Source organism: Carcharodon carcharias, chromosome 10 (genome assembly GCF_017639515.1).
Source record: "Carcharodon carcharias isolate sCarCar2 chromosome 10, sCarCar2.pri, whole genome shotgun sequence".
NCBI classification, from domain to species: Eukaryota; Metazoa; Chordata; class Chondrichthyes; order Lamniformes; family Lamnidae; genus Carcharodon; species Carcharodon carcharias.
Window position 1 is genome coordinate 145,263,197 of NC_054476.1, and position 27,643 is coordinate 145,290,839.

The 27,643-nt window shown below is 42.8% G+C and overlaps 2 protein-coding genes across 3 annotated transcripts in view; one reads left to right on the top strand and one right to left on the bottom strand.

The window, feature by feature from the left end:
* Window positions 1-5,973, top strand: part of LOC121283602 (transient receptor potential cation channel subfamily V member 3-like) — a 48,977-nt gene extending 43,004 nt beyond the window's left edge. The window contains exons 14-17 of the mRNA XM_041198365.1: window positions 90-361; window positions 3,277-3,374; window positions 4,337-4,413; window positions 5,299-5,973. Coding sequence (XP_041054299.1) covers window positions 90-361; window positions 3,277-3,374; window positions 4,337-4,413; window positions 5,299-5,585 — 734 coding nt within the window. The 3' untranslated portion in view covers window positions 5,586-5,973. The remainder of the gene's footprint in view (window positions 1-89; window positions 362-3,276; window positions 3,375-4,336; window positions 4,414-5,298) is intronic.
* A 2,100-nt stretch (window positions 5,974-8,073) lies between these two features.
* The window catches only part of fam222ba (family with sequence similarity 222 member Ba), a 57,290-nt gene continuing 37,720 nt past the window's right edge, over window positions 8,074-27,643 (bottom strand). For both annotated transcript variants that reach the window (XM_041196917.1, XM_041196918.1), the window contains exon 2: window positions 8,074-16,086. In XM_041196917.1, coding sequence (XP_041052851.1) covers window positions 14,747-16,069 — 1,323 coding nt within the window. In that variant the 5' untranslated portion in view covers window positions 16,070-16,086 and the 3' untranslated portion in view covers window positions 8,074-14,746. The remainder of the gene's footprint in view (window positions 16,087-27,643) is intronic.

Below are 27,643 nucleotides of genomic sequence, written 5' to 3' on the forward strand. Positions count from 1 at the left end.
GAAAACAAATCAAGGGTACCCAAACTTAATGTGAGGTAGTTCAGCTTCAATTTCACTTTCTTCACACATGTAAACTTTGACACCAACAGCACTTGCCTCCCTGATTCAGGGATGCTTCAAAAATGGGGAGTGTAGCCCTTTTGACAGTTTCTGCATTGCAATACTGGAGCTCTTCAAGTTAACCATTGGACTGGGTGATCTGGAAGTACAGAGACAAGCAAAATACCCACAGCTTTTCCTCTTCCTCCTTGTGGTGTATGTCGTTCTAACCTTCATCCTCCTGCTGAATATGCTGATCGCTCTGATGGGGGAGACGGTGGAGAACATTTCCAAAGACAGCAAGAACATCTGGAAACTACAGGTACCACAATGCGCTTCTCCCAACAGCTTGACACCAGGATTCAAATTGGGAGAAGCTTAATTGGCATGGATAGAAGATTGGCTAGCTAACAGAAAACAGAGGGTAGCCATAAATGGGTCTTTTTCTGGCAGGATGTAACAAATAGTGTGCCACAGGGATCAGTGCTGGGGCCTCAACTTTTTACAATTTATATAAATGACATGGATGAAGGGACCAAAGGTATAGCTGCTAAGTTTACTGATGGCACAAAGATGGGTAGGAAAATAAGTTGCGAAGAGGATATAAGGAAGCTACAAAAGTGGCATAGATAGGTTAAGCAAATGGCTAAAGATCTGACAAATGGAATAGAATGTGGGCAAATGTGAAATAGTTCAATTTGGCAGGAAGAACAACAAAGATTATCTAGATGGTGAGAGATTGCAGAGCTCTGAGTTTCAGAGGTGTCCCAGGTTAGTGTGCAGGTACAGCAAGTAATTAGGAAATCTAATAGAATGTTATCATTTATTGCGAGGGGAATTGATTGCAAAGAAGGGAGATTATGCTTCAGTTATATAGGGCATTGACAACCACATCTGGAGTACTGTGTACAGTATCAGTCACCTTATTTAAAAGGAGAAATGTAAATACATTAGAAGTTTGGAGAAGGTTTACTAGACTAATAATCAGGAACAGGCAGGTTGTCTTATGAGGAAAGGTTGGACAGACTGGGCTTGTATTCACTAGAGTTTAGAAGAAGAAACAACTTGAGTGAAACTTGCAAGATCCTGAGGGGCCTCGACAGGGTGGATGCAGAGAGGATGTTTCCCCTCGTGGGAGAATCTAGAACTAGGGGTCACTGTTTAAAATTAAAAGGGTCACTCATTTAAGACAGAGGTCAGAATTTTTTTTTTGCAGATTGTCTTTGGAACTCTCTTCCTCTAAAGGCAGTGGAAGCTGCCTTAAAAATATTCAAAGACTAAGCTAGATAGATTCTTGATAAGCAAGGGGGTGAAAGGTTAATCAGGGTAGGTGGGAATGTGTATTGAGGTTGTAATTAGATCAGCCATGGTCTTGTTGAATGGCAAAGCAGGCTCGAGGAGCTAAGTGGCCTACTCCTGCTCCTAATTTGTATGTTAACCTCATGAACATCCACACCTGCTGCCCTGAAGGCACTGCCTCATACTGCAGGCAGCAGTTCCTCCCCAGTACCTCATTCAAGTGGTCATCCTTTGTTCCCTCAACCAGTGACCTCTACAACGGTAGCAGGTGCATGGGAACACTATCACTGCAAGCTGCCCTTCAAGACACACATCATCTTGACTTTGAACTGTATCACTGCATCTTCATTGTCACTGGCTCAAAGTTCTGGAACTCCCTCTCCAACAATACTGTGGGTGTAGGGGTTCAAGGTGACAAATATGGATGGGCAATAAATGCCAACCTTGCTAGCAAAACCCACATCCCATGGACCCATTAAAAAAAAAAATGCGTGGGGCCTGAACAGTAAACATTACCAGGCTTATTGACCTTAGGGGAGTTATCATAGCAGAATCAGATCTAGTCCTCTCTCAAAGTCCCTGCACTTCCAGTAGGGATCAAAGTGCAACGATCAGGACTGGGAATTACAGCCAAGTTTCCTTACCCACAACCCAAGGGCACCAAAGTTTCTCGTCTCCCTTCCAACACCTTAACTGTGATCCGTTGAAGTAGCTTAGATCAAGACCAGACCTGGGACCTTCAGGTCAGGTGATCCAGGGCTGAGTGAGGACCACCACCACCACCCCACCGCCTCCCCCCCCCCCCCCCCCCCCCCCCCCACAACCCACCGTCGAGTGTATGCGTGACTGTCAGACCAGGCAGTGTATTTACCTACTCAGCCATCTTGGGAGCTGACAGACGTTAACCCCCATACAGTGAAACAGAGCAGACTCATTAGATTTTAAGTTTGATCCTTAAGCTCAGGTTGTTTTGTTGCTGCAACATTAACTAATGATTTAAGTCATTAACAACTTCACGAGAAGCCAAATAATCAAGGAAATAGAAGATTTAGTGACTAGATTACTTATTTGTAAAAATAATTTTTATAAGCCAACTCAAAAGCTGCATTGATGGGATGACTTTTGGGAAGAAGTGTTGCCAAGTAACAACCAAACTTTAAATACATTTTTTCATAGGACAAGTGTCACCGATTTATTGCCCATCCCTAATTGCTTCCGAGGTTGTGGTGGTGGTGAGCCACCTTCTTGAACTGCTGCAGTCTATGCACTCTAGGTACATCCACAGTGCTTAAGGAGGAGTTCCAGGATCTTGACCCAGCAAGTGAAGGAACAGCAAAATAGTTCCAAGTCAGGAGAGAGTGTAACCTGCAGGGGAACTTGCAGGTGATGGTATCCCCATGCATCTGCTGCCCTTGTCCTTCTAGATTGTATGGGGGTGCGGTCACAGGTTTGGAAGGTGCTGTTAAAGGAGACTTGGCAAGTTGCTGCAGTGCACTGTGTAGATGGTGCACACTGCTTGTCACTGTGCACCAATGGTGGAATGAATGAATGAATGTTTAAGGTGGTGGATGGGGTGCCAAACAAGCAGGTTGCTCTGTCCTGGATGATGTTAAGCTTCTTAAGTGTTGTTGGAGCCACACTCATCTAGGCAAATGGAGAGTACTCCATCACACTCCTGACTTGTGCCTTGTGGATAGTAGTAGTCAGGAGGTTTGTTACTCGCTCAGGTAAGTTGCTCTTGTAGCCTCAGTATTTATATGGCTGATGCAGTTCAGTTTCAACATTACTGTACTACTAGGTTACCAAGAACTCCTTATAGGCTAAAACAGATCCAAATCTTTAACGTGACATGGCTGGTTCTACTTGTAAGATAAACACAGGAAGCTGACATTGTAATTATTTTTGTTTCTTTCCCTCAATGACCAAATTGATCCAAAGAGAGCAAGAACCATTCTAAATTTGGAGAAGTATTTGCCAAAGCGTCTGAAGAAGAAATTTCAACTGGGGAAAAAAATTAATGGCAAGAGATACATCAGGTAAAATGAGATATCTATTTATATAGCACATCACTACAATCAGAAATGTATCATTTCAGGTGCACTGAATTTCTTGAGGGCAGTTTTGAGCCTTCTCAAAGTCTGTTCACCATCTAGAAGAGACAAATCAGGAGTGTAATCAAATGCACACCACTTGCTTGGATGGGTGCAGCTTCAACACAAGTAGCTCTATACCATCCAGGATGGAGCAATCCTTCCTACAGCAGTGAAACGGTTCCCATTTTCCATACCCTCAAGAAGTAAGAATACCATTGGAAGGAGAGGGTAGTGAATTTGGGAGAGCTGTAGAAAAATGCTGTTAGAACTGGGTGAAAAAGTCTTTTAAATTCTCAGGATATATGGGTGTGGCTTGTAAGGCCTACATTCTATTGTCCATCACTAGTTGCCCTCTAGAAGGTACCTTCTTGAACTACTGCAGTCCATGTGGTGAAGGTGCACTCCCTAGTGCTGTTAGGTCAGGTGTTCCAGGACTTTGATCCAGCAAGAATAAAGGAACAGTGCATTTCACAACTTCAGGACGCTCAAAGTGCTTTATAGCCAACAAAATACTGTGTTGTCAGTCCTGTAATGTAGAAAACACAACAGCCAACTTGCACACAGCAAGCTCCCACAAACATCAATGTGAGAAAAGCCAGATAACAGACACACATTGGCTGGGAGACTAGGGAGAGCTCCCCTGCTCTTCAAAATAATGTAGACAAAGCCTCGGTTTAACATCTCATCCAAAAGACAGCATCTCAGACAGTGCAGCACTCCCTCAGAACTGAACCCAGAGTGTCAGCTTAGATTTTTGTGCTCAAGTCCCTGGAGCAAGACTTGAACCTACTCCAAGGCCAGATTGCTACCAAATAAGCCAGAGCTGCTCCCATACCAAAACAACTCAAACTGGTTTTTTAAGCATCTGGTTGATTTACTTTAAAATTTATCATTTCCCAAATCAGGATTTATGAAGTTAACTGGACAAAGTGGAACACCAGTTTAGCTCGTATCCATGAAGATCCGGGAGAAGAGGAGCAAGGTAAATAGTTAGGGTCAGCGATCTGACCAACACTAATTGATCATGCTAATCCAGCCACATTCAATAAAACACTTGAGTACATAATTTTACATCCACAGTTGTTTAAGAACATTTATCAAGCTGGGAAGGGATCTTTGCTTTATCAGTAGGAGGCAGAGTGTACAAAAACAAGGTTATGCTAAACCTGTATAAAACAATGGTTTGGCCTCACCTGTAAATACAATGTACAATTCTAGGCACCACACTTTTGGAAGGATGTTAATTCCTTGGAGGGGTGCAGAGAAGATTTACTTTGATGAATCCAGGAATGAGGGACTCGAGTCACATGGGGAGCTTAGGGAAACTGGGATTGTTCTCCTCAGAACAGAGAAGGATAAGGGGGAATTAAGAGATGCCAAATTTATGAAGTGTTTTGATGAGCAGAAATTGTTTCCACTGGTCAGAGGGCCAGTAACTGGAGGTCACAGATATAAGATAATTGACAAAAGAACTGGGGCAGGGTGGGGGCTATGATCTCAAATGCACTGTGAAAGCAAATTCAATAGTAACTTGCAAAGGGAATTGGATAAATACTTAAAAAAAGGGAAAATTTGCAGGGCTATGGAGAAAGAGTAGGTGAGTGGAACTAATTGGATAACTCTTTCAAAGTGCCAGCACAGGCACAATATTTCAAATGACCATCTTCTGTGCTGTTTGATTCTAATTCTAGCTCATTTTATGAGATATGCTTTAGAGACATTCTAAGGTGCTATATAAATGCAAATCTATTTTTCCAGTATGTCAAAATTTCCTCCACTATGACCAAAATGTATTGGCTTATCAGAGACCAAGTAAAAAGTTACATTATGTATAAGTAAAAAGTTACATTACGTATTTGTTTTCTAGATGGAAATATTTCGGAAAACCCAAATGAAACACATAGCATGTTGCTACCAAGAAAAATCCTTCGCAATAGATTAAGAAAAAATACACACAAAAAACCACTGAACATCAGGGGCAAAAGAAAACTAAACCTTGGCTTCCCAGATACAGTGAACAGGAAGATAAGGCAGACAGACCCACAATCAGAGGTGATGATGGTTTCTGAACAAGATATGCCACCAATGTTGGGGACCATAGATTGCAATGAAACAGACAGCGAGGTCAAGCAAAGCACAGACACAATGATTTAACTTGTTTATGCTGGTAAGGTGCCACCTATCTGATCTCACATCAGTATCAGCTTCAGTTGATAGCTAGGTGGTCATGAATTCGAGCTCCATTTCAGTGACTTAAGCACATGTTCCAAGCTGACACTTCCAGTTCAGTACTGAGGAAGTGCTCTACTGTCAACTACCAAAAGAGACATTAAGCAGAGGCTGTCTGTTCAGCAAGGTGTGCAAGATCCAAGGGCATTATTCAAACAGCTAGCAGTTCTCCCAGCATTCTGGCCAACATTCCTCCTCAAATACCACACCCAAAAACAACGTACTATACTTGTGTGCTCTGTGGAATACTTGCCACAATTGACTGCATGCAAATTGTAACACCTCATTTAAAATAAAAAAAAGTTATGATCTGGAATCTGCTGTCTGAAATGGTAGCGGAAGTGGATTCAATGGTAACATTCAAAAAGCAACTGGTTGTCTACTTGAAAAGAACTCTGGGGAAAGAGCAAAGAGGGACATTCTAAGAGTTGACATAGACTGACTGGCCTCCTTCTGTGCTCTATGATTCCAGCTCATTGTCAATATGCTTTGGAGACAAGCCAAAGCACTGAATAACTGCAAGTCTATTTTTCCCCTCACTGTGTAGGATGGATGAGCTGAACCATTACATATTTCTCATTTGATAGCATTTAACTTACACAATTGAGCTCAGTGCTTATGGGGTGAGGTTTAATGATTTTAAAAGTGTCAACCGCTTAAATCACAAAACGGCTCAAGGACTGAACATTCTGGAAGACCTTTTTTTAAAAAAAGACACTGTCCCTTAAAGGGTTAATGCAAGGACTCTGGTAGCTGCTGTTCCTGGAAAAGACAGAATTCATGCAAAAAAAAGGTAATTAAGTAGTTTCAAAGCTGTAAACCTCTTGACCCTGGACAAAAGGATAACATGGTGGCTCACGGCATTGAAAAAAAAACATGCCTGAAAAACTGTGTTTAAAAATGGGGAGGCTGTTTTTTGGCTTTGGGGAGAAAACAAGTTTCTGAAGTTCCAGATCCAGCCGAAAGCAAAACGTGAATGAAAGTTGCTCCAAAGTCACTTGGTTCTGAAATTGTCCGACTGCAAGTTTTCCACAAAGTCCACCTGAAGAGTAGTGCAAAAGCTGTCGATTTTTTCATAGACCCCCAGTATCCAGACACCAATCATATAACCCAGACACTATTTCAATGACTCAATCTATCCTTTTCCCTTGAACTTTTTGGTAGAATTATTTTATTTTTTGGGGGTGTTAGGGTACTTAGAAAGTATAATTATACTTCCATTTTTCATACTGCATGTTAATAACCTTTGCCTTCTACTTAACAGTTAATTATAAAACCAGACTTTCATTTTTTATTGAAGAAACCTGGGCATTGCATGGTCATTCTGATATTTATGGGTTAAGCACATATTTGGCCATATAGATAGCTGAAGAAATTATTTAAATATATGTTGTGACCCATGGAGTGGTGGAATTAGAGACAGTGCACTGCTCCCATCTTGGTTGTAACAAAAACAAAATTATATGCTATAATTTCAACTCAGTTAAATTATCCATGGTTGTGGTGCATACAAGTACTGCCACATTCAATACTGAGCCACACTGTCCAGGAAAATATTATATCCAGCCCTGGTCTGTGTTGCTCTCAAAAGGAGGCACTGACACTTGTTTCAAACTCACTGGGACAGGGGAGAGGAAGTTAGCTAGAGTTCCTGATTGTCATCGCTACTGGAAAGTACAAGTTTAGGGACATTGAGAGAAGATTCATGTCAGATTGCATGAACAGCGTGCTCACAAAAGATTGGCCACTTAAGAGATCTGCCCAGCCCGCATAGCTCCAGGATGATTTAGCACCTTCAAGGGACAAGAAACCTTATTCATCATCCAGCACTTCTACAGATCTACAACACTCCCTCTTCCCATTGCCCTCCAGTTATCTATACACCACAACTTGTTTATATGGCCCCAAATGTTCTAAACTTGGGAAGCTGTGTGTGCAGTTAATGCTTTTCATGTTTTATATAATTAACAGTACAATTACTGTATAATCCTGTAAACCCAGTGCTTTACCAACACAATTAACCAACCCTCCCATTCTGCCTCCCTCACCAAGTAAACATTCTGAAAAGATAGGGAGAAAAAAAGTGTTAGAAATCTGAAATGAGAGGATGTTGGGAACAAAAACTTCAAGGTCAGAGCAGACATATTAAATGTTGCAGACTACAGTCCTTCATAAGAATGCAGACAAGATCATTTGTCTCATCAATCCCTCCTGTTTCACAGCTTGTACACTATCCATCCCCTCATGGGCTCTCTCTCGCCCATCCTCAAAGTGCACATTCATACCCCAGCCTCTAACGTAGAAGTCCACTTCAGATCACTGCCAGTTGCAAGAAGTCAATCCCATCTCCAAGGGTCCCATGAACTGCAGCAGCTTTTAAAAAGAGGAAATCTCAACAATCGAGCTTCTTTAATTTAGATGTGCAAATTTTTTTTATTCTTCATCAAAACGTAGTTCTACAATAGTATACAGCGTTTTCATACTGAATTTGATATATCCTCCAACAGCAAGAACTGCTCACCATCCACATTCCATCTTTGAAAACATTGAAAAACACACACCAACCAGTTAGTGTTGAGCTTTCTCTGCGTGGAAGGAAAGTTTTAGGTTTTTAAACCCTCTTGATTTTTTTTTAAATCAAGGAGTCCAGTCATAAATTATGAAATTTCATACATCAATATCAGACAAGTGACCATTTACCCAAACAAGACACCAGATGGCTGCTGATAGGGGACATATTCACTAAGGTATAGATGTTGTTTCACTCTACCCTTACAAGCACCCTTGCCAACGACACCCACATTCCATGAAAGAATAAAAGGTGTGTCTTAGTTTAGATTCACTTGCTCCTAGCAATGAAGCAAGAAATGGATACTCTACAATCACACTCCTGTTAATTAATACTGGTTCAGCCTCCAGCAATAGTGTTGAGTCTTGTACAGAGCTTCAATGGGTCATTCAAATTGTCAATATATTGGCAAGTTTCTTGGTCCAGCATGATGAATAGCATTGCCACTTGGAGGCTGGGGAGGGGTCAGAAAGAGAGACCACCACCTGCATGCTCAAGTTGCTCCTCTCTGCTAACAACAGGGTTACCTAGAAATCTACATCCTCTGCACTGAGCTGACAAGGACAGTGTGAAGGGCAGAGATACGAGAATGTGTATACAGGGCTCTCAGCATGAAGGACAGAAAAAGCAAACCAGGGTGGGAGGTGCTGGTAAATATATCATAGTTATTTAAAACAATTCTGATAAACTTCTACCAACTATAGCATCCTAAGTGGGATAGGCTTTAAAAACCCAATGGATACAGCGGTCCAATAACCAGGTGGTCAAGGCCAAGTTGGATTTACTTAGGTCATTTGGACGACATAATCCCCAACCCAAAGAACACATACTGTTCTACAAGATCAGCCACTAGCAAAACAGAACAAAAGTTACATCAGTAGATGTTTTTTTTAAAAAGCCAGTGGCTAAAAGGTCAGCATCTCAGTGCGGGAGGTGATACCAGACTGTACGAGGGGGAGCTGGGCTGGTGAGGGTGGGCAGCACATGTCTGAAGGATACAGAGTTTACAAAGATACACTTAAAAAGGTAATGGAACTCAAGTACTTCCTACAAACATGTCTGTAAAAAAGAACATGATAGATTATTCATGAAACTTGGGTACAAATTCTTAACGGGAAAGGTGTTGCCTCCCCTCAAGTAAGGGTTCTCTCAATAGTGGCTCTGCTTCAGATATTGGCACTGTCACTACAGGTTTTAGGCTCCAGTCTTGTCCATTTAAGTCCACCTAGAAATGCAATCATCCACCTGGGCATATATCACTGCGGCTCCTGCTCCAAACGCATTCTATCCCTACCTTGGTGCCCATCAGGTGTAGTTTTTCAACAGCAACTCCATCAACTGCAATGTCTCCTGCAGATGGATCAAGTTTACCCGTAGCACATATAAAAGCAGCTTATATTTATCTTTTTGTTTTTAAGGAATACAGCAGCAGTCTCCTCCACAGTGAGCAATTGCAGCAAATAAATTAAGCCAAGCTCTGTGGAGGCACCCTTTTCACATTGTAAGCAAAAAGAAAAAACACCAAGTGTTTATTTAGAATTAGGACTTTTAAAACAAACACTTTAAAGCTCCTCAAATTATCGGAATAGGCACGGGTCCCACTCCAGTATGGTCATTGGAAACCTTAAACTAGCGAAAATACATTAAATAAATACACTTAGACGTTGACACACTTCGTTGCATCACCTCCAACTGCTTCTGCCTCCACAGTAACAGCCCTATAAATTGTCAGCACTAGCTCGGAACACTTAAGCTTGCCAGGACAATATCTGGAAGCTCATTCCACTGCTCTCTTCACAGTTCAAGTTGGCAGATTACTTGTAACTTCACAGGACTTTTGCTTATCTTTACTGAAATCCATGGAGAAATATTTGCAATGTTGCTGCATGAAGATTTCACGTTTCCAGCGCATGTTAGAAATCCTGGTGACAACACAGCACGGCATCTTTGCAGATATTCAAAATCAGAGAGAGAAAAAGCCTCAGAGGAAAGTTACCATTGAGTGTGTAACATGTCGGACACACAATGAAAAGGAATACCAAGAGACAGCAATTCCTGGAGACAGGAATTATCACAACACTCTTCCACTGTATACCATCTACAAACTAATTTTAAAATCCATTACTAAAGCTTCTTAGTTGAAAATTAAAAACACTGGATGGCAGTTAAGCTGCTTCAGTAGGTCACAACCTGTAAACGCTGTAAGATACTTTTCATCTGGAATAAAATCGATTTCCACAGCAAGGCCATACATTAAACCACAATAGTCATCACTACACCTATCTGTGCTAGAAGTCAGTTAATAGAACACAGTTCTTCTGTCAAACATGACAAGTCTAACTCTCTTGATGTGCTGTGAGGCACCCCCCCTTGCCACCCCCCCAGGTGTGTGATGCAGTGATCTTACACTGGCCACTTGTCAAAAAAAAAAGTACTGATTTTCTGAGACAAAACTGCTTCTGCTCAAATCTCAGCCCTGTTGACTACCACATCCAAAGGACACAGCCATTTCGGTGCTCTTGCCATGCTGATTTAGCATATTGATGCCACGGGGACATAAGAAAGGGAACACTCTTAACTTGCCACTAAAACCAGTGACAGACCCGTACATACCAGTACTTCACCTACCATTACGCAGCTCAAAATACTCATCAGCCACAACTAAAATTCAGAAAGGCATAATCTGTCATTGCGCTGTTATGTGATGAACATAAGAAAATTTTAGAGAACGTTACTTGATACTGAAATGTAGTGACAACACTGAAATCTAACAGCTAACCAGATATTCGACCATTTCAACCATCATAAAGGTCTTAAAAGTCTCCCAGCGAGAAAATGAATCCCCATTAATTCTGTTCTGAACACAAACCAGCTGGTGGAGAGAGTAATATTGTATCAGAGTTGAAGTTCAACAATCGTAGTCATGATTTATCAGATTGAATTATTTGGGTGCAGGGGGTGAAAACAGAAGCTCCATTAGTTCTTAGTGATAATCAGAAGCCCTGGCTTCTCCAACATGTAGATACAAAAATAAGAACCCCCAGAACAAGTGGTTATTAATGTAATCTTTCACCACCACCCCCCCACCCCACAATGCTCACGCATCGTACAAGAGTTCAAAAATGCTTTAGGATAAATTTTCATTATTTCCTTTACCGAAGTGTTTGAGTTGGAGTTGAGGGGTGGTGCAGGCAGGTGGGGGGTGGTTGTGAGAGGGGATAAGAGTCAGGGCAAACAAGATAATAAACAGGAATGTGCTGCACAGTTGATGAACAGCCACCATCTGCAGACATTGTGAAGTGCACCTTTAAATGCAAGCATAAACAGGCACCATTTCAGTGTTTGTCTGGCAGCATTGACACACAGTACTAACCTGACCAAGCTTATCAAATAGTGACTCCAATCACACAACATTTATCGCAGAACAAGTCAACATCATTAAAGCTTTGAAGCCTTGAGGCCGGGGGGGGGGGGTGCAGCAGAACCTGTTACAACCCTGAACTATTGAACAAAATTTTCCAAATCTAATTATTTTGTTGGTTAAGAGAACCACTCGAGAATGATTGTTGCTATCCAACAGTAGCTTTGTGCTGAAAACAATGCCAGCTTTCTATTTTCAAACCATTATAACAGCTCTGAAGAGAGCAAAGACTTAAGGCTTTTCAATGGGCTTGAGAGAGACCGACCAATGACTTGCAGGTGTCAATGGCATCGCTCGTACACAACTGCTGCTACTCGGACCCTCACTAACAGGCAACATTCATACAGAATTACACTTAATTTTTTTTAAAGTTACAGTAGTATAGCAATATTCAGCCAGTGTATTGAAGAGAAAAATAAGAATGCATTTATGCATTTGTTGCCAAACTTGTCTGCAATTAAAATTCATTTTGTTTATTGAGGACCACCAGTGGAAATTATTACTTTAAGCCTTCCAGGCAGACCAGTGATGAGGAATAAAGTATCGCATGGACATGGAATTTATAACATGTATTCCAAGGATAGGTCTCCCTCTGATGACCAGAAATAGCAGCTGTATAAATGGATTATCCAGAATCACCCATTTAATGTCGAGGGAGTGGAGAGGCAAAATCAAATAGCATTTTCAGATTTTGCAGTTAAGAGTTCCTTGTGATTTGAGCATTTAAAAAGGATTCTTCTCAATTTCCTCCAACTTCTATTCAGCTCTGAATGCATTGGTTTTAACATTCCTCTGGCACCTTCTCCCCAGTAGTTACTTCCCCAGACAGGAAGTGCCATGTCATTTGACTGTGTAGGGCATCACTGATGCGACTGAAACATTCAACATCCACAAGGACTAGCCCAGGTGGCGGTCATTAGAGAGCAACTGGGAGCGGAAATCTGCTGAGAACAGCTGCCCCAGGACAATAAAGTCAACTGCAGTGATCAGCAAAACATTCTGGGACTCAAATGCAGGGCCTCCGCACCTGGTGGTTTCTCCAGTTCATTTGCCATCGAGGAGGATTCATGAATTTAAGACAGCCTCATCTAAAGGAAGACTTAACTGCACAATCTGTTGCTGACTGATTCAGTGCATGGATTTTGAGTTTAAACAATTCATTGTGCATTTGCTAGTTTCTTTTTTTTAAAAAAAATCATTCTTTTTATGTGGACATCACTGGCAAGTCCAGCATTTATTGTCCATCCTCATTTACCCCGAGAAGCTGCAGGCAGGCTGCCTTCTTCCTGAAACACTGCGTTCTTTGTGGAAATTTGTGATGCAATTGAGCAACTTGTTAGGCCATACATTGGTGTGAAACTGAAGTTGCATACAAGCCCAGACCAAGGCAACAGGCTTCTGTCCCCAAAAGGACGCTCGTGAACCATTTGGATTAGCAACGAAAGTTTCATGGTCACTCTTATTACAAACATACCTGGTGCAAGTCAAAATATGTCTCCTCTCAGCCACCCCAAGCACTGCAGATTTTTGAAGGCACGATATTACACGATGGCAAACCAACAAAGGTCAATAAAGCAGGGAGCAAGGAGAGGGGCTTTATGAGCGAGAACTCTTGACAGTTTTCATGGTGACAATGGGTCACAGTGCACCTCTTATGATTCAGCAGGATTGCTCTAACTCTCCATACCACACTTCTCAGTAGGATGGATACCTGGGCGTTAACAAAAACCTAAAATACTTACAGCACTAAAAGTTAATGGGGATAGTGCATGCCACTCTCTATGGACCATAAATGCAGGGATTTCAGAAATACTGACTCGACAGCAAACACTGCATAACCTGATGCAAATAACCAAGAAGCTGCCTTTTCAAACATCTAACACCCATCATTCTTGGCAATGTGTGCGCTTTACATAAAAGGCACCCTGGGGTGGGTCACTCACTGCACCACCACCCCCCACCCACCCGAAATAAAAAAACTCACATGCACAACCTTCTCCACTGAGCGATGGTTGGTCAAAGGGAGCTTGTCAGTGTGACTGGCCCATGAGAGAGGAAGTTAGCATTTCAACTTATAACTGCCCTTCACTGCTGAGTCCACAGGCTCTTATTTCTTTCACTTGGCCTTCAATTCTCCCTCTCCCTGAAAGAAAATGAAAGAGAGGGAGGAGTAACAGAAAGATACAGAGGGTGAAAGGAGAGCACAAAAGGCCTTAAAATAAATTACCATAAAACCCAGACTGCACTGTCATCTGCAGTGACAGTTCGTCATTTTGCTTTGAAACTATGGCCTATTTTGATCTACATTGCAGAGAAAAAAATAAACAGCTCTGCAGATTTAAATGAGTTTTCAATCTGTCACTTCTTGGATCATAAATATCACACTGAACATTTTCCCTCTTGGTGACAGCTCTGCAAATGGATCATCCATCAGGGTTAAACAGAGCTCTGCAGTTCAGAGATTAGAGCCTGCTACAAGCCAGCAGTACAAGTGGGATAAAGGAGGGGGTGGGGGAAACCACTAAAATTGTTAAGCAGAAGCCACATCACCACAACTTGCTGGTAGGAAAACAGTACAGTGGATGCAAAAGAAAATTCAGATAAATATGCTGACGTGCCGTAAAGTGGTATAATGGGGCTCCTACATTTCTCTCGCGAGCTACTAATGGGGACAATTGTGCAGTTTTACACTAAACCCTGCTAGTGCTAGTGAGTGATGTGTGGACACTTGCCAGATAATTCAACAGCTGCCATCAGCTTTTCACACCTCACTTCAAATCAAAGATTCTGGCACTGCAGATGTTTTTGCAAGATTGCATCTGTTTTGCATTCTTTCCCCCCTCCAATCCTGTCACTGAAGCCGGTTTCTAATCAGACATCAAGGTGGTGGCTAGACACACAGGCTTCAATCTCATGAAATATTTTTCCTCACAAAAAAGGACGAGAAAAAAATGGTTTGCAAGAATCATTTTTCCAAAACAAAGTTAAAAAAACAAATCACTGACAAGTTTGGCAATCAAAAGGCATTAACACAAATAATATGATTCAAAATTGCTGTTAAGACTGACTAGAGCACCACAGTTACTTGAACCCAGCTCATCTGTACACATGGTGGTGAATATGACTATTCTGATTAAGATTTGGTTCTGGGCCTCGGCTGATGGAGGGCCTGTGGACCTTCCCCAGCATCCCCATAGTCTGGTCCCTAAAGCAGGAGTTCTGGTAGTCCCCACCCAGATAGTCCACGGTCTGCAGGACATTCGTTTGGCTGGAGGAACCAGCTCCAGCTCGAAAGTGAGTCCCCGCCACGCAGTCCACTGGGCCCGAGGCTCCTCCATGAAACACCATCCCCAGGTCCTGGGACCCGGAGCTGTCGCTGTTGGGAGTCGGAAGGATGTTGTTCCATATTGGCTGGAAGTACTGCCCGTTGGAGTATGGCAAAGCCCCTTGGATTCCGTTGACCGGGGGCGATGGCGACAATTTATCCCCAGGAACCTTCAGATTGTAAGGCTGGCCCAGGCACAGCTCAGCAGGGTAACTCAACGTCTTGCTGGTGAATCCAGCTCCAGAAATCTCTCTGTGGAGCTTGTTGGGATGCCCTGTGCCAGCAGTGTCTCTGGTCAGATGTTGCAACTGTGCCAATTGGTGCTGATGCCATGTGGCAGAATCTATGTCATTCTGGTAGGCTGCTTGCATCCTGTTCATATTGCCCATGGCAACACCGCCAGGGGCAATGGCCGTCATGGTGATGGTTGGGTCACCGGGATTTACAATGCAGGGAGGCAGGTGACCCGGCACACCGTGGCCAGACACGCGGGTGCTGGCGTGGATCAGCACATTACGGCTGATGGGGCTGGGGTTGGCGATCTGTCCCTCACAGACTGAGGTAGTGGTAAGGCCCGCGCTGGCCTGGCACATCTGGTATATCTGGTGCACAATGCTGTTCAAGTCAGAGGGCCTATTCTGCTGCAGGTTAGCAGCCATGGAGAGCGGAATGGTTGAGGTAGACACCGTGACATTGGGAGGGGCATCCCCGTCTGGGCGCATCTTCCGGTATCCATGTAAACCCGGTTGCAGCAGCATGTTTTGGGGGTGGGATAAAGTGCTAGGTGCAGCGTACGGAGCAGACGGGGGGTTCATATCCGGCAGCAACCTCGCGCGGGTTCCGTCAAAGTCTTTCACAATCCTTCTCGTGGGCAGCTTGACGATCGCGAGTAAACCACGATGTGAACTGGCCTGAGAAGGATAAGGGCTGAATCGCTGGCCCGAAGTATCTAAACCGTTCACCGTACGACGGAGGTGTTTCCTTTGTGGTACTTTGACACTATTTGGGAAGATTTTTATAGTCAGTGGATTGTTGGCAACTTTCTTAGCATATGCATCCAATTCTGCTGGGGTTGGGTACTGTGCTGATCTCATCTTCTGTGTATTTTCCCCTATGAATGAAAATAAAGACAGATAAGTGACATAGAAGATCAAGAGGGTCACTCCTCAGTGTTCATGTACCATCATTTAGCTTGCTCTGTCTATTAGGTTACAAGCGAAGCTATCGGGAGAACAGCATTTCAATAACTTCCCCCCTCCAAAAGTCAAAGCAGATGATTTTAACCTTCGCAAGACGTCAAAGTGAAAACCTGGAAGAATCAGACTTTGAAGTAAAGAGGTGTTTTACGTTACATGGTGTTAGCTATAGCTCAGTTGGTTACACTCATGCCAAAGTCAGAAAGTTCTGAGCCCATAATCCAGGCTGACACTCCAGTGCCACATTGAGGGAGTGTTGCACTGCCAGAGGCCCCATCTCCACTGTCAGGTGCTAAAACGGTTGCCATCCTACATTACACCTCAGCTGACCCGAGGCCATAAAAGGAGTGATATTAATCCCAGTCCCTCTTTACAATTAAAGCTTCATCCTCAATTCATTCATCAACATTCTTGCCCTCACCATCTCCAATAATCTCTACAGCAGCACCCTGCAAACTCTTTCCTAGATCCTCAGAGGCTTGAAATTAAAGTTCAACTCCTGCATCTCTCTTAGGTCCTCAACCGTGAAACTTAAACTCAGTTAACTCAGTTTTCCTTTCCTCCTATAATCTGAACAGCTTCAAAGCCAGAGCTTGGAGTCGCCAGATCAATACACCCCAATTTAGGCAATCTTTTCAACATCATGATGCCTCAATGCAGCGATTGGTTCTTCGAATTTAGGAGGGACAGTGAAGGTGGAGAGCTGGGGGGAAAAAAACTGTGGTTCGAAACTTAAAAACCCTTAGAATTTTCTTCTCCAGAAGAAATTGACAAAATCATCCGAACAGTAGCAGTAATAATCTAGTCAGATTATTTAAGAAACTTGATAATGCCTCCTGTCCCCACCTAGGTCACTGGAAGGAGAATATTGAGTCCTCCAGTGCTATGGATAAGCACATGAACTTTGTGTTCAAAAACCAATTCCTCTATTAGCTTCTCATGCTGTGCTTCAGACCCTTAGCCACATTCAGCTAGAGATTTTTATTTCAGTCTCATTGTGCAGCCAAGCTCATTTAATGATCCTCCCTCTAGCATATTCTTAACACCAAAGTTCTACTCCATCAATATCTAGGGATTTGTGTGAATGAAGTCTTAAAACAATTAACACAGGAGGAGACAGAGAGACAGGAAATTTTTCTGAGGTGAAATGACCTCCTGATCAGTGACAGAGAGGTGCAATGAGAAGCATTCGCTCCAGAGTACAGTCAATTAAAAGCAGCAGTTCAGGCTGCAGCGCAAGTACTGCTGGCGTCAGCCTGTCGTGAGGACTTAAAATACTCCATTTTCTGCTCATGAAGTTTCAGCTTTAAAGATTCATGCTGGAGAGGCAAGATTGGCTTCCAATACTCATATCTGAGGCATGATAACAGCACAAATGGAACCCACAATAAGCCATTAGCAACACAGTTCAGAGTTAAAGTGTTTGCTCCATGAACATTGTACTACTGTGTGCAATGCTTTAATCTGATTATTCATACTCTGATAATGTAACTGCCCTGAAGCACTTAAACTGCATGCTTTGTTTCATGGACTGCTTTGAGAATTAGTGACATGGAGAGTCTTTACTTGCATGACTCCGCAATATTACGAAGACTGAGCAAAATGGAAATTAAAAACTAGAGCAACGTCCTGAAAGAGGACAATCTCATAACTCTAGAGAAATCTCCAACTTCACTGCCCCAATTAGAACATTGACTGCCAGTAAGAGGGCAAGCAGACAGGCTGGCATACTACTGAGCCATACAGAGCATAAAGGTTCCTGCCTCTACCAGTTTAAAAGTAGAAATTCCCCCTAATTCTGGCAGGAGAGCCACCTGCACTAGTTTAGAATGAAAATAAAACTGACATTTTAGGGTAGATTTAAATCCTTCCCAACATTACCTCAAAGTGCAACAGGCTGCTCATCTTAAGATAGAAACTGCTGTAAGATAGAATCCTGATTAAATAGGCACCCTGACAACATGTTATCAATGTTAGAAGCAGAGAATGAAAAGGAGATGAAACATGCGCTTAAGAAAGAGGTGACCAAATCTTTTGACAGTGGGCAGGGGGGTGGTGATGGAGGGGTCTGAGAAAACAAACCAGGCACCCTTTATTTTTTAGCAATGCTTTAATCGGAATGTATTGGCATGGTAAAAAAGGGGGAAAGTGACTCTGGAGTTTCCCCTGGAGTGCCAGTATCAGCGCTTCAATAAATGTGCCTTAAATAAAACAGACAATGGAAACTGAATCTAAACAGGTTGAGATCCCCCAGGGAAAGTCTGAAATGGTTTATTTAAAAGTGACTGAAAGATCAAAGGATTCTCATGGAAACACACCTCAACTGCTACATCTGTGGAATGAAAGACTTGCAAAATGAATGCCACAGCTCCCAGCATTAAGAAGAAAATAATTTCAGTCCTAACAATTCAAGCAGTTCCTAAGAGCATAAATATTGAGCCATTGGGAGAAGCCTCCTTTTCCAAGCATTCTCAAGTCACTTCAAACTTGCTCCTATTAATACCATCACCAATATTTCATGCTAGTGGTAGTGTTATACAATACAAAAATGTTCTCTCCAGGCAACTCTTCAGTTTGGATGGACAAAAACCTATGAAATGTCCTTTCTGCTGTGCACTTGCAGCTCGAATGAACCTAATACAAAGATTTCACACTAGTCATCATCATGCTTCACAAATGTTTGAGACATAGCTGGGGTATTTTTCCTATCTACCAACTTGATAACAAAAGAGGTGCAGCACAATTAACTAGGACACACACACTTTACTCAAACAAATTCTCTTGAGCATGGTGGCAAAAGCAATTTGGGATGGAATTTACATACCTCGACTTAACAAGGAGTCCTGAGCTCATTCAGGCTTCAGTTGATTAAAAGCCCTGGAGGAGCCTGTCTGTGGAACTGATAATGGAAAGTAGCGAGACAGCGGATGAATTAAACAAGTATTTTGCTTCGGTCTTCACTATATAGAGGGCACAAGTAACATCCTGGAAATAGCTGTAAATCAGGAAATGGAAGGGAGGGAGGAACTCGGGAAAATTACAATCACCAGGGAAGTGGTATTGAGCAAATTGTTGGGGCTGGAAAGATTGGAAAATAGCAAATGTAACTCTTATTCAAAAAGGGAGGGAGACAAAAAGCAGAAAACTATAGGTCAGTTAACCTAACATCTGTCATTGGGAAGGTGTTAGAAGCTATTATTAAACATGTCATAGCAGGGGACTTAAGGCAATCAGGCAGAGTCAGCATGATTTTGTAGAAGGGAAATCATGTTTAACCAATTTATTGGAATTCTCTGAAGGAGTCATGTGTGCTGTGGATAAAGGGGAACTGGTGGATATAGTGTACTTAGATTTCCAGAAGGCATTTGATAAGGTGCCAAATCAAAGGTTAGCAGAATATAAAAGCTGTGGTGCAGGGGGTAACATATTGGCATGGATAGATTGCTCCCTGTTAGCTTGCCAGAGTTGACATAAATGGGTCTTTTTCTGGTTGGCAGGATATCACAAGTGGTGTGCCACAGGGATCATAGAACCATAGAAAAGTTACAGCACAGAAGGAGGCCATTCAGCCCATCTTGTCCATGCCAGCCTGAGGACACCCAGGTGCCCTTTCTAATCCCACCCTCCTGCACCCGGCCCATAGCCCTGCAGCTTACAGCATTTTACAAAGTACCTGGATCTGCACCTAAAGAGTTTAAAGTTTCTGCCTCTACCACCAACTTGGGCAGCGAATTCCAGACACCCACTACCCTCTGCGTAAAAAAGTTCTTCCTCATGTCCCCCCTATGCCTTCTGCCACTCTGCTTGAATCTATGTCCCCTGGTTCGAGAATTCTCCATCGAGGGAAATAATTTTATCCTGCTCACTATCTATTCCCCTCAATTTTGTACACCTCAATCAAGTCACCTTTCAACCTTCTTTGCTCTAAGGAAAATAACCCCAACCTATCCAATATCTCCTCGTAGCTACACTTTTCTAACCCTGGCAACATTCTTGTAAACCTCCTCTGCACTCTCTCCAGAACTATTACATCCTTCCTGTAATGTGGTGACCAGAACTGCACACACTACTCCAGTCGTAGCCTCACCAGTGTTTTATACAATTCCAACATTATATCCTTACTTTTATATTCTATACCTCTGCCAATGAAGGAGAGCATTCCATATACCTTCTTTACAACCTAGTCTACTTGAACTGCAGCCTTCAGGGACCTGTGTACTTGTACGCCAAGATCTCTCACTTCATCTACCCCTCTTGATATATTCCCATTTATTTTGTAATCCCTGTAACTATTTGACCTCCCTAAATGTATGACATCACACTTCTCTATGTTAAAATCCATCTGCCACTTCACTGTCCACTACACTGACCCATCTATATCGTTTGAGATTATGGCTATCATCTACACTATCCACTACTAGGACAACCTTTGTGTCATCTGCAAATTTCCCAATCGTGCCCCCCACGTTCACATCCAAATCGTTAACATAACACAAACAGCAAGGGCCCCAACACCGAGCCCTGTGGAACACCACTTGAGACAACTTTCCATTCGCAAGGGCATCCATCAACCATTCCCCTTTGTTTCCTGTTACAAAGCCAACCTTTTATCCAGTTTGCCACATTACCCTGAATCCCATGGGCTTTTACTTTCCTGACCAATCTGCCATGTGGGACCTTGTCAAATGCCTTACTAAAATCCATGTACACAACATCCATTGCACTACCTTCATCAACCCTTCTTGTCACTTCCTCAAAGAATTCAATCAAATTTGTGAGGCAAGATCTTCTTTTAACAAATCCATGCTGACCATCCCCGATAGTCCATGCCTTTCCACATGACAGTTAATCCTACCTCTCAGGATTGATTCTACTAATTTGCTCACCACCAATGTAAGACCAACTGGCCTATAATTGTTTGCATTTCCTTTGATCCCTTTTTAAACAATGGAACTAAGTTTGCATTTCTCCAGTCCTCCGGTACCTCCCCTGTATCTAGTGAAGATTGGAAAATCATCCTCAGAGCATCTGCTATCTCCTCCCTGACTTCCTTCAGCAGCCTCAGAAACAATCCATCTGGCCCTGGTGACTTATCAACTTTCAAAGATGACAACCCTTCGAGTACTTCCTCTCTCTTTATGACTATCCCGTCCAATATCTCGCAGTGTTCCTTCTGGATTACTGTACCTACGTCCTCCTTTTCCTTTGTAAACACGGGGACAAAATATTCATTCAAAACCCTTCCCACAACCTCTGCATCTGCACACAAGTTTCCATCTTCATCTCTGACAGGTCCCACTTTTTCCTTCACTAACCTTTTAGCCTTAATGTATTGGCAAAGCATCTTTGAGTTATCTTTAACTTTACATGCTAATCTTTTTTCATGCCCTCTCTTTGATTTCCTTATTTCCTTTTTTACTTCATCCCTGCACTTCCCACATTCGTCTAGGCTATCTGCAGTGCTTAGTTCTTGGTGCCTATCGCACACTTTCTTTTTTTGTTTGATCTTCTCCTGTATTCCTCTAGACAGCCAGGGGGGTCTAATTTGGCAGTACCACACTTATTTTTGTAGGGGACATGTCTACTTTATAGAATTAGGATCTCGCTTTTTAGTGCTTCTCACTGGTTTTCCACTGTTTTATCCTCCAGCAGTGCTGTCCAGTCCACCTCAACCAAGTCCCTTCTCATTTCTGCAAAATTTGCCTTCCACCAGTTCAAGACTTTTACTCCTGCCTTATCTCTGTCCTTTCCATGGTAATGCTAAATCTAACTGAATTGTGATCACTGTCCCCGATTTGGTCGCCAACTGTCACTTCACCCACTTGCCCTTCTCCATTCCCCAAGACTAGGTCTAGAATTGCATCTCCTCTCGTTGGGTTTGTCACTAATTGGTTGAAAAAATTTTCCTGGACACACTGCATGAATTTTTCTCCCTCAGTGCCCCTTATATTGTTTGAATCCCAGTTGATATTAGGATAATTGAAGTCTCCTACTATTATTGCCCTCTTGTTCTTACAAGCAGAAATTTGCCTACATATTTGTTCTTCTATCTCCCTTTCACTATTTGGGGCTCTGTAGTATACTCCCAGTAGCGTGAGTGCCCCTTTTTTATTTCTAAGCTCAATCCATAAAGCCTCGTTTGTTGACCTATTTAGTTTATCATCCCTTCTCACAACTGGAATTGATTCTTTAACCATTAGTGCTACCACCCCCCTCCTTTTTTATCTACTACTCTATTGTGTCTGAAAACTCTATATGCAGGGATATTAAGCTGCCAGTTCTGTCCCTCCTTTAGCCAGGTCTCTGTTATAGCAATGACATCCTGCTGCCATGTGTCTACCTGTGCCCTTAACTCATCTACCTTGTTTGTAATACTACCTGCATTGAAGTATAAACAGTTTAACCTCTTCAGTTTTCGTTGCTGGACACTTTTTAAACTTTGCTTCTCCTGTAACTCCATGTCTATCACAACGTCCCTAGCTAATGTTCTACCACCATTTTTCTGATCTGAATCTGACCTATCTGATCCTACTCCTGGGAACCCATTCCTCTGCAACACTAGTTTAAATACTCCCCAACAGAACTAGCAAAAGCCCCCACAAGGACACTGGTCCCAGCTCTGCCTGGGTGCAGCCATCCAGTTTGTACAGGTCCCACCTTCCCCAAAACCGGTCCCAGTGCCTCAAGAATCTGAATCCCTCCCGGCTACAGCATCTCTCCAGCCACATGTTCATTTGGTCTATCCTCTTATTCCTGCTCTCGCTAGCATGTGGAACTGGGAGTAATACTGAGATTACTGTATTTGAGGTCCTGCATTTTAATTTATCTCCTAACTTCCTGTACTGAGTTTGTATGTCCTCATCCTTTAGTTTACCTATGTCGTTGGTACCATGCAAACCATGACCACTGGCTGTTTACCTTCCCTCCCCAGAACATCCTGCAGCCGCTCCGTGACATCCTGGCACCAGGGAAGCAATATACCATCCTTGATTCACGTTTGCGGCCACAGAAGTGTCTGTCTGTGCCCCTAACTATTGAACCCCCTATCACTATAGCCCTGTCACTTGTTTTCCTCCCGCCCCTCTGAGCGGCAAAGCCACCCATGGCGCCGTGAACTTGGCTGTTGCTGCTTTCCCGAGAGGCCATTCCCCCTCAACAGTATCCAAAGCACTATATCTGTTAGAGAGGGGGATGACCAGAGGGGACTCCTGCACTTCCTTGAGTTTTTTACTGTCGCTGATGGTCACTCATTCCCTTTCTGCCTGTGTAATCTTCACCTGTGGTGTGACCACCTCGCTAAATGTGCTATTCACGACTTGCTTAGCATCGGGATCAGTGCTGGGGCCTCAATTTTGTACAATTTATATAAACGACTTGGATGAAGGGACCAAAGGAACGGTTGCTAAATTTGCTGACAACAAAGATAGGTAAGATAGTAAATTGTGAAGGGGATGCAAGGAGGCTACAAGGTGACATAGATAGGTTAAGTGAATGGGCAAAGATCTGGCAAATGGAGCATAACAAGGACAAATGTGAAATTTTTACTTTTTGGCAAGATAATGAAAAATATTATCTAAACGGTGAGGGATTGCAGAACTCGGAGTTTCAAAGGGGTCCGGGTGGCCTTGTGTATGAATCACAAAAGGTACAGCAGAAAATTAGGAAATGTAATAGAATGTTATTATTTATTGTGAGGGGAATTACTACAAAAGTGGGGAGGTTATGCTTCAATTGTACAGGGCTTTGGTGAAATCACATCTAAAGTAGTGTACACAGTGCTGGTCTCCTTAAAGACAGATGTAAATGTGTTAGAAGCAATTCAGAGAACGTTTACTGAACTAATACCAGGATTAGGTTGCCTTATGGACAGGTTAGGCTTATATCCACTGGAATTTAGAACAGTAAGAGGAGACTTGATCGAAACACAAGATCCTGAGGAGACTTGACAGGGTGGATGTGGAGAGGATGTTTCCTCTTGTGGGAGAATCTAGAGCTAGGGGGTTGCCATTTAAAAATAAGGGGTCGCTCACTTAAGACAGATGAGAATGTTTTTCTCTGGAGGGTAGTGAGTCTTTGGTACTCTCCTCCTCAAAAGGCAGTGGAAGCAGAGTCTGAATATTTTTAACTCTTTCGAGTACAAACTTGTTTCCATCTGTTTCAGATGAAGTTACCTTGTTTCATAGTTTGCTACTGTGAGATTTGAACTCTTGATCTTGGGATTACAAACCCAGTACCATAACCACTTGGCTATTTAGGCCAAGCTCTGAATATTTTTAAGGCAGAGCTAGATAGATTCTTAATTAACAAGGGGGGAGTGTGAAACATTATTGGGGTGTAGGCAGGAATGTGGGGTTGAGTTTACATTCAGATCAGCCATGAATTTATTGAATGATGGAGCAGGATTGAGGGACCAAGTGTCCTATTCCTGCTCCTAATTTGTATGTAGTTCTACATTTCTATCTGCAACAGGTGTTGGAATTGTCCAAAATTAGCACAGAAACTCAATATCCCTTTACCACACTGGAGGGAGTGTTAAACAATTTACACCCATTCACTACTCATTGAAACAATAGAAACAGAAGCACTGATTGCACAAGACATTTGTCAGCAAGCTTTTGTTGGATAACCCTCTAAACTGGCAATCAGTTATGAAGCAGACTCAATTTACACCCATTTCCTTCTTAAACACAACCTTAAAAATCTTGGTCAAGCAAACATCCTGTCCAGCCCAAATTGTTGCTGGTGAAAACTGCCCCAGGGTTTTATGCTGGAGCTGGTTTCTGCTTGCCAGCTTCAATGCTGCATTCCCTGTAGAAAGTAAAACCAGTGTAGTTTCAAAATTTGGGAGTGAATGGACAAAACACAGCTCATCTTCCTTAACATGAAAGATTTGACACACCCACTCAGCAGCACTGACACTGTCAGCCCTAGCTCAGTGGGTAGCATTCACACCTCTGAGTCAGAAGGTTCAAGTCACACAAATCAAAGTTGACACTCCTATGCAGTGATGGAGTCCTGTATTGTTGAAGGTGCCATTTTTTAGATGAGACGGCAAGTGAGGCATCACCTGCCCACTCAAGCTGATGCAAAAGATCCCATAGCCACTATTTTGAAGAACAGGTGAGTTTGCCTCAGTGTCCTGGCGAAACACTCAACCAACATCACACAAACAGGCTGTTACATTGCACACTGCTGTTTGTGGGTGCTTTTTGTGGGCCAGTTGGATGCCATATTTTCTACATTACAACAGTGACTAGACTTCAATAAGTACTTCATTGGCTGTACAGCGCTTTGGATGTCCTGTGGGCCATGAAAGAAGCTACAGAAATGCAAATCTCTCTTAATTGATTTTCATGTTCATCAAATGTTCCATGGTGCTATGTACAAGAGATTGGAGATGTGGAGCAGGAAGTGGGAGAGCTACTGGAAGTGACTGAAAGCAGAGTCCAAAATGTAAGATAAGCAGAGGCAAAACAAGGCTGGGTTGAAGGGGGGGGGGTGAGAAAAAGGACGTGGGGAGATGTGGGGTTGCAAAAGGCGCAGATCAGTCGGTGGTGCTCTAAGGAACAGAGCAGTGTTGTTGTTAGATCTGATAACCATACTCTGCCACTGACGTAGGAATGACTGGGGGAGAGGGGTGGTGAAGACACACACAGCATAGAATCAAGGACAATGTGTGTGCCAGGACATACAGCTGGAGAAGGATGCAGAGGTAAAAAGTACAGCAAGACCATGAAGACATCTCAACACAAAGGCTCACAAGTGGTTCTGTCCAAAATACTTCCAACAAGATCTCAACATATTCCCAGTTAATTAAAAGACGTTCAACTATTTCACATGTGAAACTAATGATCAATTGACCTCTGCACACAGTTAATTCTATGTTGTGCTTGCCCAGAAAGAATTCATATCCTCTTTCAGCTGGATAGCCCCCACTTCCTGTCTAATTGGGCCAAAAAGAAACGCATTCTTATATCAAATCCACTGACCCATTTAGGATGCTGATACTTTCTGAATCCAACCAGCTTTGTCACAGTCACTTGCCACCAGACTCTTTGCTCAATGTTTTATATTGGGATGGGACCTGATAGGACACTGCCACATGCTGCTGGACTGACCATTCCATGTTGCAACAGAGGAAGTAATTTTAAATACTGTTAATGTGAAGTTCAAAGCCTTTTTAATAAATATGGCAATCAAGAAGAAAAGTACCTTGGATTTTGAGAAACCTGTCACTTCAGCACAATGTTGTTGAAAATAATTAAACTGTCTAGCTGTGGGAATGGACTGCCTGTAAGAGACGGTGCCAGAACACACATTGTGAAATTTCCAAAAAATCTAAATTGGAATCATTTTACTGTTAATGATCAACTTGGCTAATTGTTCCCAGTCTCCAGAAATGGACCTGAGGCCCCTGTGTCAACCACGCTTCATGAGACAATTTTCACCTTCATCCTCGGGCAGTAATCTGGCAGAGTTAACCACATGTCTGGTGTAAAATTTATTTAAATAAAATAAGTTGGTTGGGTTCTGTAACAGCAGAATAGCAGCCAGGCAGTCAAGGTGAAGATTATTCCTTCCCTCTTTTGAAGAGGGTGTCAGCTGTGACTCAGTGGGTAGCACTTTTACCTCGTCATAAGTTTGTGGGCGAGAGTCCCAACTCCAGAGACTCGAGCATATAATGGAAACAGACATTACCAGTGCAGTGCTAAGGGAGAACTGCACTCCGAGCAGCCACCTTTCAGATGCTATGTTAAACTGAGCCACAGGTGGATGAAAACCACAGCCTTGGGGGAAAGGACAACAGTTGCGCAGAGCAGAAAGTGGTTGAGTTTATCAGTGAGGGTTTAAATGTGGAAAGAAAAGTGCAAAAGTTTTACCCATAACTATTAATCTCCTATTGCGGTGTCTATATTACGGCCACATGGTTAAATGCACCCAAATTAAGGCTTGAAAGGCACTATTCACAGTTAAGCTTTTACATCTCATACAATCGACAAAATGACGGACAGGAAAAGACCATCAAGTCAATCTCTCGACATGTGATAGCTCGTACATCACAATACGTACACTCCCTACCCCACAGAAAACCATGTGATCTCCTGGGGAGAAATACAAACCCAGATAAAAGCCCAGGCAACTTCGAAGCAGGGTGGGGGTGGGGGGCAAAAATTCTTCTCTGACCCTATTTAGGTGATGGAGACAGCTGGCCCTGATAATTCTGCACACCTTTTATACCAGGCAATCTTCCCACGACACCCATGCCAGCCAGAAAAAGATTATTTCAGGAAATCTGTCAACCTGGGGCAAGAATTTAGAGTCCTCCTTGACTAACTCACTGGGGCACTGAAAAATATTAGATGAACCTGCTCATATACTGTAAATGATCCAGAGGCTGGTGCCTTTAATGGGAGATATCCCTCAGCTGTATTCTGACTTTAAAGATTATGAAGACTCTCAAAGGATTTTCCA